Here is a 22,955-nt window from a genome sequence, read left to right as displayed (position 1 = left end):
AAGGTCGAACCATCAAAAGCCTCTACTAGCATAGAAGCACCCAAACAAGGTCAGCTCATCAGCAGGGGTCTGTGTTGCCATAAAAATCAACAAAGCCACCAGGGTCTTGAGCAGAGTCTTCATAAGACTCTCAGAGAGACATAGAGTGAAGGGCATTTAACCCGGAGAAGGACAAACACATTCAGACAGGGAGACAAACTAGATGATCTCTCCTGAAGGAAGTCAATTACTGCATTTACATCGCAAGGTCTAATGACAAGATTTCATATTTTGACACGTTTTTGTGCCGCTATGTGACAGCCATCACAATCAATATCATAAAAAGACAACTCACACAGACACTCATGAGTCATGTAACATTACACATTGTGTGAAATGGTTAAGATTAGCAGAAGATTAGTTCTGTTCCTCAACTTTGATTGGTCAACTGGGTTCCAAGAGTGCTGATTTATTACAACAGACTTTTCATTGTTTGTATCACTATATTTGTCTATGTTTTGCACCGTTCTAGACAGTCTGACAGCCTGTGGGTTAGTGATTAGTGCCGTCAACAGTGTAACTTAAGTGAATCATTTGAATCAATAACTCAACTAGTTTGTTCAAATACACAGATTTAAGATTAAAATAAGTGATTGTGTGAGTCACTGAATTATTTAGTCAACCAATTCATTCAAAAACACAGATTCATTCAGGAACAAAACACCTCTGTGGTTGATTCGCCTAAAGTGTATGTTACTTAGTAGGGATGCCACAATTCTCAATATAATATTGAACCGTTCGGTACGGCATTCACGGTTCAATACGTGCTTGTGAATTGCGTTTTTTTCGGTTTCACATTTAATTAATTATTTTTCTACAAATTCTATAATTTGCCTCCATCCCAATATTATCCCAACTATTACTTAGTATTATCTTTCTGTTATTTAATGATATTGTAAAAGCAATATCAAACTCATTATTGTGCTGTTGGATTTTATAGGATCTTTAAGATGCATACTGCACAAACTACACAGTACAATGACATGTGAGATGGTTTTAGAGTTCTGGATGTAGCACACACATTTTCAAGGCTGTTTCCCATTTCAAAGGGTACTTTTTATGAGATGTCAGGAGCTCCAGATCTCCAAGTGCAAATGTAGCCACGTTGAAGGCCACGCCAGCTTACACTATCATTCCTTACTTCAAAAATGTTACACAAATAATTTTCAAGGACTTTCTGCAGTCAGGAAGCATGACAGCGGATTAACGCGGTGCAAAGCTTGCACCGTTTTGACGCCAGCAAGGTGGATTACATTATGCTTTCATAAATAAAAACACAATGAGCAAAATGTGTTTAAAAATCGCGTCAGATTTCATGGGGATTCCGCAATTAGGAGCACAACCAGGTGGAGAAGACCAAAGGGCAAATTTCTTCCCATTCATGAACGAACACATTTTTCTGATAGTTGTCGCATTGATCCTGATTATATTTTACATAAATTTAATCATAGGAACAATTCTGTGAAACACCAGTTCATACTTATTGGCTGTTAGTCAGTATCTTCTATTGTTAACCAAAGTTAAATCCAGTCCAAATTTGCACCATTGTTAAAGCAGAAGTGGACTTTTTTATTGATGTTGTGAAGGATACAAGCAGAGCCTGATCCATAGGTTCTCTTCAGGTCTTGGGATCTAATTTTCAACCCATGTTTTCAGAGATTTTTCTGTGTAGTTCAGGCTACATTAACATCTGTGTTCCTTTGTACTTTTCTTGCATTGATGGTGTAGAACTTTACTGTGTGAGAGACACTCTGATATAATTATCCAAACACACACTCAGTCCAGACTGGCCATTCATTGTGCTGTTATTCTCTTTGTCCTTGGCTGGGAGTTCACTGGGCCATTGTGTCAGACACATCTAAAAATAGGTCTGCCGGCATGAAACCAGCAGCCGCCTGGGGCTTTTAAACAACATTACCTCAGTCATCAAACCCCTGCGGAAACCCTATCATGACAGCACCAGAGACTGCAGCTCCACTCGTTTAAATACCCATGCAGCGTCTTCAGACTCTCTGTTCACTAGAAACACTAAGAGCTTTTTATGAGGGCAGCAGGGCTGGATGACTATTTTTAGGAAATGAATGGTAACTGGATTCCTTTTGAAATTTGGAATTCCTCATAAATCATTAGAGCCTTGAGAATATCTTCACAGATCACTGAGGGAAGGACAATATCGCACTTTAAGGAACAGTTTACCCAAATGAATTGTCACCCTCATGTTACTCCAAACCCATATGACCTAATTCTTCCATGGAACAAAAATGCGAATGGTTCCTACTTGGCGAGTTCCATAGAATTCCACTGGTCCCCATGTATTTTGTAACCTAATCACATTGCAGCACTCTAAATATGCGAAATTGACTGTTTTAGTATTTTATAGGGAATTTTGGAACTTGACAGCTATTGGCCACTAAATTCTATGGAAAAGACTAGGGGTGTAACGATATACCAATGCCACGGTTCGGTTCAGTTCTGTTTGCTGTGGGGACAGGGTTCATGGCATGGCACCAGCAATGCTAAATAACACGAGAGTCAAAAGACAGACAAAAGACAAAAGAACGTGCTTCGGGGCTTGAGCGCTGTCTGTATGTGTGGGCATGTTACAATGTATCAACGCATTAGTTTTAGAACGGCAATTAACTAACCTGTTCAATAAACTGTGTAAAACAACCGATCAGCCGATCAATACTGAGCATCCAGATGGCATATACAAAGAAAACTGCTCCTGAATCTTTCCATTTTTGGTCAAGAACAACGCTTTGAGAAGGCAAATAACTGCTTATAAACAAAAAGATATCTCTAACTACTATGCACTTGAGCATCATCTTTAGGGAACTCATAAAAGCATTTCTAGAAAAGTAAGGCATTATCCAACACCTAGGCCAGACGGTCTATAAAATCTCAGACTAATTTTGGACTGTAATGTCTCACCGGGAGGCTGGACGGGCGGTCCTGCTGAGTAAGGCCCATGTCATCGTGGTTTGGTTTCCCAGACTGGACTCTGCTGCCATATCCCTCCTGCAGAGTGTCCTATGGAGAAATACACAGAAACTGAGAAAGAGGGAAAGACTAACGAAAAAATAAAGAAGAAACTATACAGGCTATACAGAAACTATACTAGCAGGCCTTTATTCACACAGAAAAAGGTAATTAGACAGTTGCAGACAGCGCGATGAACCCCACATCTCATAATTGAGCTTCATCCACAGACTCTGATTCACACGAGCAGAACGGCTGTTCATGCAGAAATGCTGAAGCATGTCTGACAGCGGAAATGCAGACTGTGCACTGATATCAACCGTAACATTATGCAATCTGCATAAAGGGATCAAGAAAAAAAAAAATAGTTCACCCAAAAACTATTCATTGGCCTATTTATGTTTGGCTGAATGTCCAAATAAAATAACTGGATAATTCTAATTCTGTGTGACGTGATTCTACCAAACTGCAAGAAATATATCAAAATCTTTATTTCATTTTTCAGATTATTTAATAATAATTCTAATATTTAGGGTAGGTACATTTTTTTTTATGTTTTTAAATGAAGCCTCGTATGCTTAACAAGGCTGGATTTATTAAACCAAAAATACAGCAAAAACAGTTATACTGTATAAAAAAATGAAAAAAAATTACTGTTTTACCTGTCTATAAAAGTACATTTTCAGCAGCCATTACTCCTTCAGTGTCACATGATCCATTAGAAATCATTCTAAATGCTGATTTGGTGCTCAAGAATCATTATCAAAGTCGAAAGCAATGTGCTGCTTATTATATATTTTTCAGGATTCTTAGATAAATATAATGTTCAAAAGAACATTATTTTTTAATATAAATTTTCCATAACAAATGTAAATGTAAATGTATTTACCATCCCTTTGGAACAATTAAATGCATACTTGCTGAATAAATGTATCAATTGTATTCAAACAAAATTGGTATTGTGTATATTTTCACACATACATATATACTCATTAGTAAAATATTAAATTAAAAAAAATTAACGAATCGCACATTTTCTTTAATTAATCACGATTAATCGCACCTATCATTAGTTAGTTACCCAAGTTTTTAATACATTTTTATATTGTAATGAGAGAACTGTGAAGAGAGTCAAAGGTTTCCATTTACAATGTGCTTTTGCAGCATTGTAGCCAATCACAGACATCTTTATTGAGTGGGTGAACACAATAGCCAATTAAAGCTGCAAGCAGCGATGAAAGGGCCATCGCACCCGGGGCCACCACCTCAGAAAAAACAGTGAATAGTGGGCGACATGCATTTAAGCGGGTAAATACACGAAAAAAAATAGCAACGTAATTTCGATGTGCCACACTTCCTGTTGCCAGCAGGTGGCGCTTTGACTATAACTGAATATTGCCATGTAGACGTCTTCAGGCCAGGTCTATTATCAATAGGGATGCACCGAATCCAGGATTCGGGTTCTGATTCGGCCGAATATTGGGCTTTTTGACAGGGTTCGGTTTCTGCCGAACCTCAGAATTTTTTTTTCCACCGAACCAAACCCTAGGCTTGCACTATGCATGCTCCGCTGGTCAAACGTAATGACGCCGCCGTTGAAAGTGAAAATGGAACTCATGAACAGAAAACGTGGCAGTACTTTAAGTCAAAAGAAGGTGATTCAAGTCGAGCTACATGTTCAATTTGCAATGCCGATTTGTCTCGTGATGACAAGGACCCTAAACAACAGCCGCTGTTAAACCATTTGCATATGAAACATCCGAAAGAATACGAGTTGCGCATGAAGGCATCTACAGACAGCAGCCAAAATGTATTTTATTTTACCGTGCAAACAGCCGCATATAGATCAGATAAAATTAAAATAAAATGAATAAAATATATAGGCCTACACTAAATATTTTTCACTTAAATAATTACCAAATTAAGATGACAAAACGAAAATACACTGAATCCGTAAGCTTAGATGAACCGGAATCGTTTTTTTTTTATTTTTATTTTTTTATAAAAATAGAAGGCCTAGGCTACCTCAATCCACACCTTGTATGTTTTTTGTATGTTTGTTTGTTTGTTTGTTTTTTAAGTAACATGTCTAAGTGATGTGGGTTAGTCTGGAGCGCAGCCTGTTGACAGTTAAACCCGCGGCAGAAAACAACCTCTCAATCCTTCTGTCTCCGCTGCGCGCGAGCCTCGGCTGACAGCGCGCGTGCACCTCCTGCGCTCTCCGTTGTGCAGTTCTTTGAAATGACAGAGGACAACTCGGGGTAATTTTTCTATAAACCATCAGGAAACAGCGGCGAGAAAAACATACGCGACAATGTTAACTTTAGTAAACTTGACCAAAACCACACTACGAAAAGCCTTAAACAAGGCTTCAGATGGCACTGATGCCCCGGGAATACAGAGATAACACCTCGCTAGAGTGGCCAGCCTTGGGAAGTGAGTGAACAAATAACGCAATACAGCATATTCCTTAACCATGCATCAAAAAACAAACAAACAAAAAAGCGTTAAAAACATTTAAACCGTTTAACTGGTAGTATTAATCGGTCAAAGTTCTTACTTTCGGTTAACGGTTAAATGGTCAATAGCATACACTGCTGTGGATGTTGTTTACTACGTTAATGTGTTTACTGTGATAATGGACTGAGGATGGGAGAAGGATTCGGTATTCGATTTCGGATTCGGCCGAATCTTAACCAGTGGATTCGGTATTCGGCCGAACCCCAAAAATCTGGATTCAGTGTATCCCTAATTATCAACCATGTGAAGTCTGGGGCAGATTGGACATTGTATGTCTGAGTTAGAACAGCTTCCTGTGTCATGGTGAAACATCAGACTTTGTCAGGCCGCCACGGACACGCCCTTCAGAGAAAACCTTCAATTCAATTCCTTTTGGAGAAGAAGAATGATAGGCCGAGCAATTACAATAGAGTCCTCACACCATCGGTGCTCGGGCCCTAAGCAAAGGTGTTTTAGGCGTTTTAGGCAGTCAGAATCAGAGTGTGTTCAGAGTGAGCTCTCTAAGCTCTCTCGAATAATTTTGTTATAACCATCACAACTAAATGTCACAAAACAAAAATCTCCTTTTTGCGTTCCACAGAAGAAGAAAAATCATACAGGTCTGAACCATCCCTTTTTTTACAGCAATATACCAATAACACTGTGTGTTTCAAGCCAGAAGAAAATTAATTACAGCATATTTCTGTAAAAGTGGATACTTGACTTCCCTTAGCAAATACACTCCAAAAAAACAAAACTGTAAAGAAAGCTGAAAGAGTGGCAACTAAGGTCACCCTGCCCGCAATTCACTCATGTATACAAACATCGCCCAGAACTCCCTCCTGCTCACTTCATTCAACAGTGGGAAAAAAAAGTGTACAAAAAAAAAAACAGGAAAAAAAGAAGGGGGGCATTCCCGAGCCAGACGGAGCTGTATGTGTGTGTGTGTGTGTGTGTGTGTGTGTGTGTGTGTGTGTGTATTGACTCTGGGTCATGGCCAGGCCACACACACAGACGGCTGTTTACAGTTGGGCCATTACATCACCGCTCAGGCATGTGCTGATTCAGAATCGTAACAGCTGCTCCACTGTGATAACGGACAGCGAGACCTCCAATATTCACAGCGTCACAGCGTTTTCCCACTGAAATAGTCAAAATTCACTTTCACTATACTGTGTAGGGTTGTCGATACAAATACTGTGAAATTTTTCTACACAATATAATGATTTCAATCCCACTGCAAAAATATGTCAATTAAACACACCTGAAGAAATGGAAGTAGCAACAGATATTTTCTTTCGTATTGTGACGTACATCCGAGTGTAATTGATTATAACAAATTAAAAAAAATGTAGGGTGGGGACTTCATTCTATCCATCAGCTGCTGATTGGATTTTGAGCTTCCAGTCAATTGTGGGGGTTTAAAGGTGGGGTATGTGGTATTTCAAAACTGCTTGAGAAAAGTGTCTCGGGATGAGTAGCAAAATAAACTTATAGCCAATCAGCAGTAAGGGGCGTGTCTACTAATGACAGGGAGAAGATAGCGCTCAGTGCACATCATTGACGTCATTGCATAGCCGAGCGACGACAGAAAGAAAGAGATGGCAGATAAAAAAAAACATGTGGAAGTGGAACAAAATAAAGCTTACGATCAGGCAAGAAGTATCAGCTTTCCAGCGCTGGAGAGAACTCTAGGAGCAAAGGCCGAGGTTGCTTTATTTCTTCTCGATAGGCGAGTAACATTGATTTTGTTTTGTTTCACAGAATTAATATATGCTGACTTTTGCTTGAATAAGCTCATGTGTCATTGTTTGCTTGCTTGTCCATTTGCAATTGTATCGTCGTTCACTTCAGCTATGATAAAGACCCATTCATTTCCACACCGTATAAGCCTGGAGCGTCTAAACCTCCTCACTGTCTGTTTCAAGCATCAGCTCCCAAAGTGTGTCCGAAAAGTAAGATAATATACTCCTAATATATGTTTTATACTCCTGGTTACGTATGTGTGGGGCGGAGCTATCAAAATAGGTGCGTGTCTGTTTTGGTGATTTGAAATCAACATCGGTTACCAGAAAGCACTTACCCCACCTTTAATCGGACAAAATTATTGGGAGATCATCTTTTCACTGGAAACTCAAGCTGTGGAACTTTGATTAAACATCACAATGTTTTTTTTGTTTTTTTACAAAATAGACAAGTTGAAAATAATTAATATCATGCCAACTACCCTCATTTAACATATTAGGGTCTATATTTTATAGAAGGATGCATTTGCTTAATAAAATACCATTTTAACTCAACGTTGTGCTATAATGTGAAAATAATAACACTGTTATATGTGCTTTTCCTAACAACACCCTTTCATTTGAGACAATATTCACAATCAACTAATAATAATAGTAATGAGCAAACAATAATGTTTATTAGTGTTTTCCATGTAGTTTTTGTAGCTGATGGAGTATTTTTTTACAACCACCCCTGTTGCTTTATATGGATTTAAAAATATGCTTTTATATGGCTTTAAAAAAAAAAAACATCAAATGGAGTAGCTCCAATTGCCCCAGGAAAGAATTTTGAGGTCAATATGTTCTGATTTGAGTCAGAGCTTTCTGCTTCATTTCTTCATATAATTCCTGTTTTCTCTAAACTGAGGGGCCGTGCTGAACGAGACATGTTTACACAGGGTGTGTCTAGATGAAAACATCCTTGTAAGAAGACAAACGCATCTGAGGCTCGTAAAACTCGACATGTCTATGAAAACATCGAATCCATCTCTTTATGGTTTTTTGAGTCCCTAGTGGGTCTACGGTTTCAGCACAATGATTAACGGACCGTTCTTTGAGCTACAGATAAAACGAAAAACATCCCTTCAGAGTGATTAATGCCCTGTTGTAATGGCTTGTCTGAAATTGCATCATCCCTGCACAGTTTTGATGTTTAGTCGGCACGTGAGGGACATAATGTCTCTTTAAAAGAAGCCATAAACCTAAATTGACAGGATTTACTTCCTTAATAAATGCCCCTGGTATTAATATGCCTGAATCATCAGTGCATGTTACTGTAAAAGGAAAAAAGTTAATTTTTATAATCTTTCATTAAAATGTAATGGCTTTCTCTCTCCCAGAAATTGCTTTTTCTGCTGACATTGTCACCAAGTCCATGTGGGCAGGGAACAATAAAATTAACCAATAATATCCGTCAGCCAATAGTGATGCAATCAAATCCCAAACTGGTCTACCAGTAATTGTGGATGCTGTATTTATGTTGTATTTAACACACACACATTTGTCCTGAAACCAACCTGACTTTTCAGAAATGGTATGGTCAACAGATGCTCTGAGACTGGGTCAGCTAGACGTACCTTTCTTGGCCAGCAAACGGTGCTAATTGATGATATAAGCCAAACAGAGGAGAACGTCAGGCTAGGGGTCATAAAGAGACCACTCTGTGAAGCTTTAATTAAAGCCAGCGCTTTGATTTAGTGGTTGATTTTAACCAGACCAAAGATGGGGACTCCGGAGATGATGAGGAAAGCTTGTTCACAAGCTAACATTAAACAGTCTTCAGGCACTTCAGCGATGAACCATCATTTGCAGAATATAACACTGTGTCCTAATTCACGTACTATATCCTAACAGTGTTGTCACAATACTTCAATGTGATACCTTGAAAAATATCAATATTCAATAAAATGGGGAAAATTGCCATATATATATTTCACCGCCATAAGGATAATATGCTATCTTTATTTGAATAATTGATACAGATTTACAACAAAAAAAAACAAGTAAACAGTCAGTAAACAATAGTACTAATAAATACAGTTTTTCAGGTGGTATTCAGGTAAGAAATACTACATAAATTAAAGTAATCAAATGCAAAATAACACTGTATAGTTTTCATTGTAAAAAATTTTATACAGATTAATACTTACAATTAGTTACAAAAGTTATTCAGTCAAGAGGAGCGAGTGATTTTCTCTTTGTCTTTTGTTCTTTGATTAACATCACAGGCAGCAGCAAGTTTATTAGGCTTCTGTCACTTTAAGAGCTTATGCACAGATCCAATATACTATTACACAATATGTGTTTTCTCTAAACTATTTACGTTCCAAAACTGACTGTGTTTAACTGAATACTCTGCAAGACAAGCATTTTGACAATTTTGTATGTATTTGACCGTTTAAGAGCAATAAGCCATGAAAAAGAAGTCAATTTGGTCCTCGCAAGCTGTTTGAGGAGGCGGTTTCATGTGTGAATGCGTTTTGTGTGTGAGCGCGAAATCTGCAGGAATGATTAAAATTGTGCGTGATATAAGCACTACTCAACCGGAGCGAATGAGACGAGTGAATGAGAGGAGACTAGTGTGTGTCAATTTACTGTCAGAGAGAAAACAGAGCGAAAACGCACAGCTGGTATCAGTGTATCGAAACTGCAGAAAAGGAGTATTGGAACTGTTTCAGATATTTTAATATCAATACATATCGAAATATCAATATTTTTGACAACACTACATCCCAGGTATGTGAGATAAGAATTAGTGTGTCACTAAAAGTATTATGTTGAAAAATGTATGCAAACTTGCCAAGATGGATTTATTTTTTAATATGCATTTGACACTTTCATAAACATTTAGTTTATATCCTTCGTTACATTTCAACTAAGTTTAATTGTGCAAAAATATTTAGTAGTGTGTAACTTAGTGCTCCTTTACATCAAAACTAGGCTTAGTTGTAACTTACACACAGCTGGTACGACTGGCCTACAAGTGCACAGCAGAAAAAAGTTAAAGTTGCATGACGCAACCTTACTTTTGCAAACCTTTGCTGATAAAATCAATGGACTAGCAGCATTCCCTGGCATAAACTCCAGGATGGAAGCATCCTAATAATACTGTCCCCCAATACTGAAGGAGACTGTAACAGTTCAATTGAGCTCCCACTGTTTTCAAGTGAAGTAATACTGAATTTCAATAAAATAAATTCAGATGGGTCTTGGGTAAGAGAAATGTAGATGGAATTATGTGACATTGCAGTATATCCAAATACGTAGATACTGTCTGACTACACTCTAAAGGTGTTATCACATTTAGCACCAATTCAGGAAAATCACATCAATGGAAACCAATGCCATGAAAACATTTGCCTGACATACTTCCAGTGGCAAAGGGGCTTTTTTTTTTTTGCATCAAGTTCAGTACCGACCAAAAGTAAGTAGGCAGCAGGGTTGGTTTGTTTGCTGGCAGAATATCTTGGGATGTTTGTTATTCATTATATCGTCACTACTCCCGCATTTCATTCATCGTATTTTGTCATGCCCAGTTCCACTTTTTTTCGCCTGTGAAATTTCGATAAGCAACAGTAAATGTGACTGTAGCTTTAAAAGAATGTACTTTCCCATCATCAGTGAATAGCAGCTTAAGTGTAATATTATTAGTATGCAAATTGGGACACAGTCAAGTTCTTAACATTTTGAAGTTCAAAGTTCTGCCTGAAGAAAAAGACCTGAAAATACAGCGGCTCCAAATATCCGAGACCACGAGTGAAAATGCTCCTGTCTTGCTTTCTTTTCAAATAAAAAAAAAAATCCATTACAAATAAATGTTTTCAGCATGAAAAAGTGAAAAGTTGTCCCCTTTTTGCTTCAATGACAGCAGCACTCGAGCTGCATGAACATGGAGTTCACATGATCAGTGTCAAATATTTTCTTATTTGATTAATGCAGAATAGTATACATTTCATGTTCATTTTAAGTAACTTTTCTTTGTGAAAATTCTAAAACTTTCTCAATGTGCTCTCAGACATTTGGAGGCCACTGTATCTCCCACTTGCTGCAGTGTTCCTCCTCCCCACAATCTCTCCTGTCAGAGACAACTGGAAGCAACGGCACAGAGGAAGAAAATGAAACCGTTTTTCTCAATCAGCCTCAGTGTCATATAAGAGAAAATGAAAATAATGCCTTTAAGGTCCAGGGAATAAACAGAGAGTGTGATAGCAATATGAGGCGCACAGCAATGCTGTCCTCACTGATATTACACACACACACCCATGAGACATCCACTCAAGGCCAGTTTCTTATTACCGCTTTCTCCAAACTATTTGAGTGTGTGTGTATGTGTGTGTGTGTGTGTGTGTGTGTGTGTGTGTGTGTGTGTGTGTGTGTGTGTGTGTGTGTGTGTGTGTGTGTGTGTGTGTGTGTGTGTGTGTGTGTGTGTGTGTGCTGCAGCCTGTTAAGAAGAAGCTGTGTGTAAAATAAAACAAAAGACAAGGTGTTTCTCTAGATACTCAACTGTGTGAAAGAGAGAGAGCGTAAAGGGGGTGGAGTTAATTGTTATATTGTGCAGACATGGAAAAAATATAAACTGCATTGAAATTCTCATTACTATAATGCAGAAAAATCTCATTATAATGTGAAAAAAATATATTTTTATGCACAAGGATTATTATCATAAACTAAAACTATTAAAAACATTTCTGCTATTGAAATAAAGCTGAAATAAAATAAAATAAAATAGAAATATTAATTGAAATGTTGCTTTCACACCAGTGGACGATATCGTTCTGTTTGCGTGCTTGTCTGCCGCTTTAAATGCTCAAGTTCATTACAGCAGGATGTATTCTGATTGGCTGTCAATGTTTTTATCATTCATCACCTGAGAAAAAAATAATTCTGAAAGTGATTCCAACGATATTGTTTCTCTGTGCCATTATCGTTATAGCTGTGTTGTGAACTCTGCTATTCATTAATATTGAGAACGATTTTTAGGACCTAATTTTTTTATCATTATCTTTATAGTTATCGTCCTTGGTGTAAACGGGCCTTTAGGGCCTTAAGTTGAAGCAGTAAATTATTAAATATAAATTAATAAAAACTAAAACGAACTAAAACAAATACTGAAAATAAAAATAAAACATAAATAGCAATATTTGAATAGAAAAAAATTACGTGAAAACCAAAAATATAAATGTATAATTATACTTCAAAATATTAATAAAACTATAATAAACCAAAATAAAAACTAAAATAACACTTATGCACTACAAAAACATTTGTATTTACATATAGTTGTGATTGTTATACTGCTTTTAATTCATGCTGGCTTAAATTTTATTTTTAAATTGCCTGTTTTATCTCATTACAGTGATGAGATTTTGGGATTGAAATGTGTTTAAAGAATTAGTTCACTTCAAAATGAAAATTTGTATACATTTTAACCACAAATGCGCGAATTTGGTGTTGTTCTTCTTCACAACGTATGACGCTATCACGTTGGAAAGGTCACGGCTATTACATACGTGGAAGTACCGACCCAGTGCCGAAAAACTCCATCTCATGTTCTCTCCAACTTCAAAATTGTCTGACATTGTTGTTTTACCTTTATTTTGCAAAGGCCGTTTGATTTAGTCTTTACACGTTCCACGTGACGTGCGTGACCTTTCCGACGTGATGACATCATACGTTTTGAAGAAGAACAACACCGAAGTTGCACGTTTGAGGTTAAAAAGTATATAAATGTTTATTTTTCTTAGAAAATGACTTATGGTTTCGCTAGATAAGATCCTCGGCTGGGATCGTGCAGAGCCTCTGAAGCCCTTCGAAGGACCTTCAACTCATTGGTTGCCATTGAATACATTATATGGAGAAAAATCCTGGAATGTTTAAATAAAAAATAAAAAAATAATAATACAATTATTTTCGACTGAAGAAAGAAAGACATGAACATCCTAGATGAGAACATCCTTTAGGTGAGTAAATTATCAGGAAATTTTCATTTTGAAGTAAACTAATCCTTTAACGGTCATGAAAATAATGTGTGTATCAGGAATATCAGTTAGGCACACGACTCAAAAACTGTGCAACATCAACAAAAACATTACTTATGCTCACCAAAATGTAGGGTTGTCATGGTAACAAAATTACAGTAGTCTGTAATAATACCTATTTTACTTGATTTTATTTATTAACTATTTGAAAATAAAAATATCAATTAAATTAAATGAGTTTATTATTTATTATGATAATACTTATAAGTAAATAATACATTTAAACAGCATGTAGCCCTCAATGTTTATAAGTAAACATTGTTTATAAAAAAAATTATAAAAATAAAATGAAGGACAAAGAAACACATGCACATTACATAGAACAAGTGGCAGTTCAGTTATGCTATAATCAAAAAAGCTGTCCAAATGCACAATGAATGTCTTATTTACATCGTATTTACACATTGTTGGTAATAATGACCTTTCATTATTACCAACAAAGTGTAATTACGATGTAAATTCATGAGTGTGCAGAACTCTAATGGGAAAACTCTGTTTTGAGCAATGTTGCGTGGATTCTGACTATCTTAAGGCGAAAGTATACTTAACTTTATACGCGTACGCGAGGGTCAGTGTACAGTGCGCGTACACAAATTTCGTCATCAGAAGCGTCACCACCTGATTTTGTATGCACAGGTTGCATATGCGCATTTAATTTTGACGTTTTTTTGAAGTATTTACATGGGTTGTAACTTGTGGCGAGAGATTGCTCAAAATTGCTGAAGCATCAAACACCTGAGTATGCGTACAAGTCAGAAGAAGTATACATATTTTTTGCGTTTTGGCTTTAAACACCTCTGATTGGCCATTGCATTCACACGCTCAACAGATATATCTGTGATTGGCTACAGTGATCAACGCTTCAAAAACATGTTGTAAATAGAAACCTTTAAGCTCTTCACAGAGCGCTTGCACAGATACACATGGGAACATAGAACACAGAAATGCAGGAATCGTTCAGTACTGACTTATTACCGAAGTACCAGTACTTTTGACAACCACAATGGGAACTTCATTTCAAAAATCCAAAATATAACTTTTGAGGGTCTTCAGAGAGAACAAGGACCCTTTAGTAGCCATTTAGTAGTCTAAATGCTTACCTGTTGTGTTGGAGGGCGCTGCTGCATGTAGGGGGGTTGAGAGGGGGCCGCAGATTGCTGCTGTGGGGGACTGAAATACGGGGGCTGTCCCTGCTGACAGTAGCCGCCCATTCCCTGTGGCCCGTACTGAGCAGGCATCTGCTGAGCGAGACAAGGACAAAAACATGAGATTCAGCACTCATTCACAGACAAACCATCTCAAATGCTTCATAAGGCATGTCACGGCAGGAAGGACGATTATTATTACTCTTTGAAGAATTTTAAATGGTGATCCGCCCCGGAACATTAACTGACTACTTGACAATGCTAATCCGATCTGAAATTTCTGCATCTGGGGCGTGACGTCTCAAGTCAGGAGTAAAATATTCTCACAGTGCTGGAACAGGCAGTGTTTTGGATTGACAGCAATATTTACTAACAGGTGTGACAAAATTGCCCTGTACTACATACAGGACAGGAGTGGATCGTATTACACCTGTATGAACAGTAGTGCTGGTAGGAGTAGTAGCTTAAAAAACATATTTTGTGCTTTTTTGTGATATTCAATATATCGTTCAATGTATCATCAGTTTCTAGTTTTACCAGTTCATAATGTAGAGAGTGTGTTAATTTATATGATAAATAGCCTATAATAATTCAGGAAACTAGATGAGTAAAATAAATAATGTGTATGAGTTGGCTCTCTTGATTTGTGCTTATAGGTGAAAGTGCAATAATTCTGATTAAATGTATTTTTAAAAAAATGAAATGCAATTTAATTTCAATAAATAAAAATAAATGTGATTCTCAATTTAACCATTATGCAGCATGACAAAAATGTGACCACATTTTCACTAACTAAAACTTGACTAAAATGCCCTGACATTTACCCCTGGTTTCACAGACAGGATTTAAATCTAGTCCAAGACTAAAATGCATGTTTAAGCTCTTTTAAAAGAAAGCAATTTTGAACTGCCCTTGTTTATCTCAAGATGAACACCAGTAATGTTTTTTACTAGAGCATGTTTATAAAAGATACTTAAATGGCCTAACTAAACTAAGGCCAAAAGGCTTAATCTAAGCCCTGTCTGTGAAACCGGGCCCTTGTCAACTAAAACTTGACTAAAGAAAAACAGGACAAGGTTGAATAAATCTGATAAAAACTAAAAAGTACATTTGACAAAGGACTAAGAATAAATGAAAAAATAGCTGACCAAATGAACACTACTTCCAAGAACATCTGAGTGATGCTGATGAACAACTGATGAATCAGAAATTTGAATCTATTCAGTGAAAATGACAGTTTGAACTGATTCTGAGAAACACGTTTTTCCACTGAAATTTTGGAGATGCTATTAAAACGTCTGATTGCTCAGGAGTCAAGTAGTCTAATAACATTTTCTTTAGGAAACTTGGCCAAATAAATGCCAACTGCCAAAATAAAAGCTTGATGGAAATGAAGATGTAAATATTATGGGACAGATTTACTTACAGCTTGTGCCAGCGCACACCCTCTTTTAAAGAGTTAAAAAACTACTGTCAGGATTTACTAAAGACACGCAGTGAAATGTTAAAGTGTTCTTTAATTTGTGTTGTCAGTAAATCACGTGCAGAACTTTAAACTACCATTTGCGCTTTTTTGGTTTAGTAAATCTGGTAAATCTGCAATTTTACAGTTGTACAATTTTTTTCCCATTATTATTATTATGAAATACAACATTTGTTATAATAGCATCATTGCAATATATTTCTTATGTTTAATACATTCAATTATAAATCACAACAAAATTCATATTTCAAAGTTTAATTGAATTGTGTCTAAGGTATTTATTTATTTATTTATTTATTTATTTATTTATTTATTTATTTATTTAATCATTTTTCTGGCAAGTCCTGCTGCCAGATTTCGGTCAAAAACTCTCTGGATCCAACAGTTTTGATCTTTCCAGCAAAACACTTAACAGGTGTTTTGTTTTGCTCTCCAACCACAGTATATTGCTATTTTCTGTAATTTTTCAGCCTGAGATAGGTTGACAGATATAGCATTAGTGACATGTTTTCAAAATTCAATTGTGAGTCCTGGTTGAGAGTAGGGCCACAACAACTAGACAATAAAATAAACATTAAATCGATAATGAAAATAAATAATAAACATATTTTATATTTGATAGTTTAATGCATGATGGATTAAAATTAATGAAAGTTTTTTAAAAAATCCCCATTTTTGGATTTTCCTCTGATTAATCGATTAATCAAAGAAAAAAATCAACAGATTAATCGATTATCAAAATAATCATTTGTTGTGAGTCACTTCGGTTAAAAAATGCAGTCAGTCTCTTTTAAAATCAAACTGTGGATGAACACAACCATATTAAAGCACCCCAAACATGACGGACAACCGTATTCTGCCGCTGTGTGAACGTAGCCAGTGAGGGATGATGGGAGACATCTGAACACAGAGGGTCCCCGTGGGTGTGTTAGTGCTTTAGTAATCCACAACTGTTCCCCCTCCTTTGATTCACGACAAGCTGTTATTGTGACGCTCTTATGTAAGAGCTTTTCAAGGCAACAGCTGCTATTGGCACGCTGTCCTCCCATCTGAGCCCCCCGTTACCCGCTCCCTTCATCCACTGTAATTCTCATTTGTCATTCATACCAAACAGAAAACAAATCCACAAACCATGATGATGTGTTTTTCCTGCTCATCTCTCTAATACATGCAGAAGTATGTCAGCGACGGTACGTGCACATACACTCACAAGGCTCGGATGGGAATTGACTTGAGAGCTATATTCTCTGAGCTTCTGAGCTTCTTTAATGAGGAAACGTAAGTCAAGCAAGGACAAACCCTAATCTACACTGCAAAAATAATTTTCTCAATCAGTTTTTTCTCGTTTTCCATTAGGAAGTAAGTCCAAGCCATAGCAATGTGGACAGCAATGCCTCGGGTGATATATATATATGGGGTGCAGAGTTGCAGAGTTGCGCATGCATGGTAAATAATAAACAATGCACAGCAGAAAACGTAGAGGGAAGCGCTTTTTAGTACCAACATTTTTGGGGACAGGGACATGTTTACTTGCTGGAGTAGGATTTTTCTCCACCTCTGGTAAGATAGCAATCGTGATGATAAGTGTTCATTATTAGGGGTGCAACGGATCATAGTTGACCAGGCCTCACTGTCCGGCATGCATGTGATTCGTGGATTAACTGCTAAGTTTGATCATCATACAGTGAAAATATTTGGATGGGTTTTGTCTTGCCAATTTACACATTCAAATGATTTTAAATGTGGCAGAAGAGGCGAAAATCGGGACTCGCACACTGAGAGAGCGAGAGGGGCGTGTTTCAGACAGTGCTCAAACACCGAATTGATTCCTTTCGCGTTTATTTACACTTGATCAGACACATACACACAAAATGATGTACAAATAAAAGTATTCTCGGTTGTGTCTTATTCTGTCCGTGCATTCTTTCTTAAACTGACAGCAGACTAATATTGCTACTGTTGTCTGTGTCATTAATAGGGATGAGACAATTACCGGTTTTACGATAAACCATGATAAAATGTACTGACAGTTCGTTTTTATCGCTTAAAATTAGGGATGCACTGGTTGACCGGCCAAAAATCGGAACCGGCCGGTTTTTGCTTCTAGCGCGCGATCTGCAACGGTTTTCTTTGTATTTTTCTGCCGATTTTTCCAGAAGTGTGCCCGCGTGCACATACGCCTATATTGCAATCATTCGCGAACATGTCACTTGTGTGTTACAAACGGAAACTGGAGAACTGAGGGAAGAGACGAGATACGCTGAAGGGAATGAAGAGCCGCTTTCCTGCGCGAGCTCACCTCTCCGCCCTGCACAAGCGCAGATAGTGAGCGTTTGTTCAGCTCAGCTGAACTTGTGACAAAGGCGAAATACTTCTTTTTGTAGCCTAAAGAAGAGCATGCATGCACTTTTGAAATTAAATACTATAAGTTCTGTAGCCTATAGGATGATAATTTTTATTTTACCTTAAAATTACATTGACTTAATTTGATCTAAAAAGCACCTGCTGTAGCATCTTAGTTTTTTCGTTGCACTAAACATTGTTTGATTTAACACTTTGGAATAATTATATACTTTGGTTTTATTTAATTTCACTGGTAAAGACTTTTTTTCTTTACACTGAATTTAAAAACAAATGCTAATTTAAGTAACATCTTTGTTTGGATTGCAGAATATGCAGTTGTTGCCTTTAATTTCACCTTTCAGCCTTTTAATTTCCAATTCAATTTCCCGTTCATTTCAGATTGCGGACTTGTTTTCATTAGCCAAAAGCCAATTTAGCCTGTTAAATACCAAATAAACATCTTGTTCACATATACTTTCATTCTTTTATCGTGTATAAAAAAAAAAAAAACGGAAAATCTATATCGGAATCGGACAGTTTTCTTGAAAAAAATCTGTATTGGAATCGGCCATGTAAAATCATGATTGGTGCATCACTACTTAAAATTTGCAAGGATGTATGCTGTGTGTTTTAATGCGTTGCTATTGACGGCGTTCATTATAAGGAAGGAAATGCCACAATAGAATCTTGCTTAAAAAGGTGCATAGAGTTGCTTGTTTTATTTGTTGATTTTCAAATATAAAACTGAAATGTTTTCAGTGTGTGCCTCAGTTCTTTTTGAACACTTTAATCTCATTTAAACAAAACCATGAGAATATTGATAATCGTGATAATTTTGGTCACTATAATCGTGATATGAAATTTTCATACCGTCCCATCCCTAGTCATTAAAGGGATAGTTCACCCAAGAATTTAGATTCTGTCATTAATTACTCACCCTCATGTCGTTCCAAACCCATAAGACCGTCGTTCATCTTCAGAACATAAATTAAGGTATTTTTGATTAAATCCGAGAGCTCTCTGAACCCCTTCATTGACAGTAATTTAATGAACACTTTCAAGGCCCAAAAAGGTAGTAAAGACATCGTTAAAATAGTCCATGTGACTACAACTAAAACCATAATTTTATGAAGCGACGAGAATAATTTTTTTTGTGCAAAAACAAAACAAAAATAACTATTCAACAATTTCGTTCTACCCTGTGTCAGTCTCCTACACAGTTTTTATTTCAACAGTGCAGCACTTTCGAGTTCTACTGAGATGCACTGTATTTATAACGTAAACTGCATAGGAGACTGACACAGGCTAGAACGACATTGTTGAATAAAGTTGTTTTTTTTGTTGTTTTTTTTGCATTGTAACCACTGCACATTAGGGGTGGGAATCTCACAGGTTAACACATGATATGATAATGTCACAATATTTAACCCAAGATAACGATATATCACAACACCAGCGATTCTGTGACAGACAATATATTGCAAGAAAATCGTCCACGATATATCACGATATTGTTCTTTAAATGAAAAAATGTGTCAAAAAGTCATATGATCATGCATTTCATTTATTAACAGTTCATCTATTTTTTTAAATAGCAACAATGTACAATAAGTGCATATACAACTATCAAACAGCCATAAGCTTGAAAATGCTTATTTTCTAGAGAGAACAGTTTTTGTGACCAAATTATTTATAGTAAAGAAAGGTCACATCTTATCATTCATAGCAGCAACATCTCAAATTTATATTACTAGTAGTAGTAATTTAATACTAGTAGGGCTGTGCGGGTAAGCAACCGCGGTGGCTGAGTAGCACCGGCGGTGGCCGGCCAAAACACTTTTGTGTATGAGAATTTATGGCACGAGTGAAGCACAAAGCTTAATTTACAAAATAAATAATAGGTTCACAATTAAATGTTACATCACAGCCATGCATAGAAATATATGGATTCATGGCGAACGAGAGAGCTATAGGCTTTGTGAGGTGACCCAAAATTAAGCTTTGCGTTTTGCGATATGGTCACCCAATTTTCCATGAATTTAACAATAGCTTACTCCATTGTATTCTACTGGACATGGAATCTCTTATTTATTTTCCCAAATATTCATTTTATGCCTCTCACAGCCGATTATAAAGGTTTCTCCTTTTGTTTGCTTTTAATTATGAGTATATTCGCATCATTTACTGTGGTAAAGTAGAAAACGGTGTAGGACAGATACATTTAAATTCTATTTAACACAGTTTGTGTTGTTATTAGACTTAAGGTGCGTCAAGTTTATTTGTATAACGCATTTCATACACGCCAGAGATTTTTTGTTTTGCTTTCTCTCGCAGCGCATAATCAAACAAAGCCTAAAGTTCTTGACCCTGCGGAAGATTCGCTCTTCACACCTTTTACAGTTCTGGAACATCAGGAGAAAACATGAAGATATTAGAAAAGCGATGCTCTCTTTCCTGCTTGTGTCCTACATCCCTTTCAGCGCAAAGCGGCCTATGACGCACCTCTGTGGGGAAATATAAAACAAATATTTTTTTAACTAATATTTAACTTTCTTATATTATTTATATTACCATTAATTTCTGATATTTATTTAAATGTTTTACAGGCTGTAGTATGTTGTTTCACTGACGGAAGTACTAAAATAACGCTTAAATGGATGTTTGACATGAAATTGCTCTGTACTGTAGGCTACTATACTTTTTGTAGCCAATAAAAAAAGGTATTTATTTCATATTTATGTTTAAATATTAAGTTATTTTTTAATGTAATCTATATCGATTATGAGAAGTGAACAGCATGAGTAAGATTGGACACGTCAAAAGACGCAATGTCGGAAGTCGGTCAGAAATTATTTTTGACTTTTGTTTTGTAGAAAGCTTTTCTTTAAAGTGAATTTCGTTTTGGTATAAATGTATCTTAATTTTAAGCATTGTTACATCAACCAATTGCCTGGATTTCATAAATAATAAGCAGACAATATATGGAGGCGCGGGAGCGATCATTTGAATTGCGCATGAACTGTCTCATAAATGAACCGAAAATCAGCGTATAGGCTACTTGCCTCACAGACATGAGAAATATGTCAACAGAAAGCTTGAAATGTCTTTTAATCGAAACCATTAAAAACTAAAAGAAATATGCCACTCTCTGATTATGTAATCTGTATGAAGTGTGCATTTATATATATACACATGTAAGTAAATTAATTGTAATTAATTAACTACCAGTAATTAACTACCAGTCTAGTAGAAAAAACGGTAACACTTTAGAATAATGGTCATTAGTTAACATTAGTTAACTACATTAATTAACATGAACTGCACTTATAAAGCATTTATTTATCTTCGTTAATGTTAAAGGTCCTGTTCTTCGTGATCCCATTTTTCAAACTTTAGTTAGTGTGTAATGTTGCTGTTAGAGCATTTATAATACCTGTAAAATTATAAAGCTCAAAGTTCAATGCCAAGCGAGATATTTTATTTAACAGAAGTTCCCTTTCAAAGCCTACAGCGAACGGCTGGTTAGGACTACATCCTGGTATTTCCTGCTTTAATTACGTCAGTAGAGCAGTATGTCGACTAACCTCCGCCCACAAGAATGCGCGAAAAAGGGGGCGTGGTCTTGTTGCTCCCGCGTGGAGAATAGGAAGTGTTGCGTTCGGTTGTTCGTATAGTTTGTTTGTTGCCATGTCGTCGAGACGCTGTTATTTTCATCCCGGAGTCAAGTCACCTTTGTTTGGCTTTCCCAGGGACGCTGTACTTAGAGATCATTGAGCGCATGCATCCCCGTTATGGTGAGAGGCGTGACCTTTCCGGTAACGTGCGCTCTGCGTGCCCTACGCTGCTGTCGAATCACAACACGGGAACCGCTGGCACAATCAGAACTCGTTACGTGTTTCTGAAGGAGGGACTTCATAGAACAGGGAAATCTTTCAAGCCGTTTTGAGGACAGTGAAAACAGCAGTATACAGATAAGTAAATTGTGTGAAAAATACTGTGTTTTTTTACACGCGAAACATGAACACATGTTATATTGCACACTGTAAACACAATCAAAGCTTAAAAAAAACACGAAAAACGGGACCTTTAATTTCAACATTTACTAATGCTTTATTAAAATCTTGTTAACATTAGTTAATGCAGTGTGAACTAACATGAACAGCTGGATTTATATTAACTAATGTTAACAAAGATGAACAAATACAGTAACAAATGTATTGCTCATTGTTAGTTCATGTTAGTTAATACATTAACTAATGTTAACTAATGACCATTATTCTAAAGTGTTACAGAAAAAACTTAAGTCGGGGACAGCCTTACTTATTTCACATATTTTCAAACTAGCATGTCACAAAGGGCATTCTGGGTGATAACGGCCCTGATCGGAATGAGCGAGCTCGCATAATAGTTCAGCATTATTAAATTGCAGACAAAGATTTTGGATAGCTAGGTTGGCTTGTATGTCTGGTGCAGTAGGGGGTCCAACCTCATTTTCTTTCATAGGGTCCAAAATTGCTAGCAGTGCCCCTGTCTGTATAAAAAAATATCGATACTTGGTGCCAGAGTATCGATAACGTCTTGCGGCCGGGAATATCGCTATAAATTAGAGCCCGACCGATATATCGGATCGATCACATCGATCACA

The 22,955-nt window shown here is 36.7% G+C and overlaps 1 protein-coding gene across 11 annotated transcripts in view; it reads right to left on the bottom strand.

Moving 5' to 3' along the window:
- The window catches only part of arid1b (AT-rich interactive domain 1B), a 127,415-nt gene that overhangs the window by 79,397 nt on the left and 25,063 nt on the right, over positions 1 to 22,955 (bottom strand). For 7 of the 11 annotated variants that reach the window (XM_079831550.1, XM_079831554.1, XM_079831558.1 and 4 more), the window contains exons 3-4: positions 14,440 to 14,580; positions 2,971 to 3,069 (exon numbers count right to left, since the gene is read on the bottom strand). In XM_079831550.1, the coding sequence (XP_079687676.1) occupies positions 2,971 to 3,069; positions 14,440 to 14,580 (240 nt within the window). The remainder of the gene's footprint in view (positions 1 to 2,970; positions 3,070 to 14,439; positions 14,581 to 22,955) is intronic. The other 4 variants (XM_079831553.1, XM_079831556.1, XM_079831560.1 and 1 more) reach the window with 1 other exon arrangement.

This window comes from Gobio gobio, assembly GCF_949357685.1.
Source record: "Gobio gobio genome assembly, chromosome: 12".
NCBI classification, from domain to species: domain Eukaryota; kingdom Metazoa; phylum Chordata; class Actinopteri; order Cypriniformes; family Gobionidae; genus Gobio; species Gobio gobio.
This window is presented reverse-complemented; position numbering and strand designations above follow the sequence as displayed.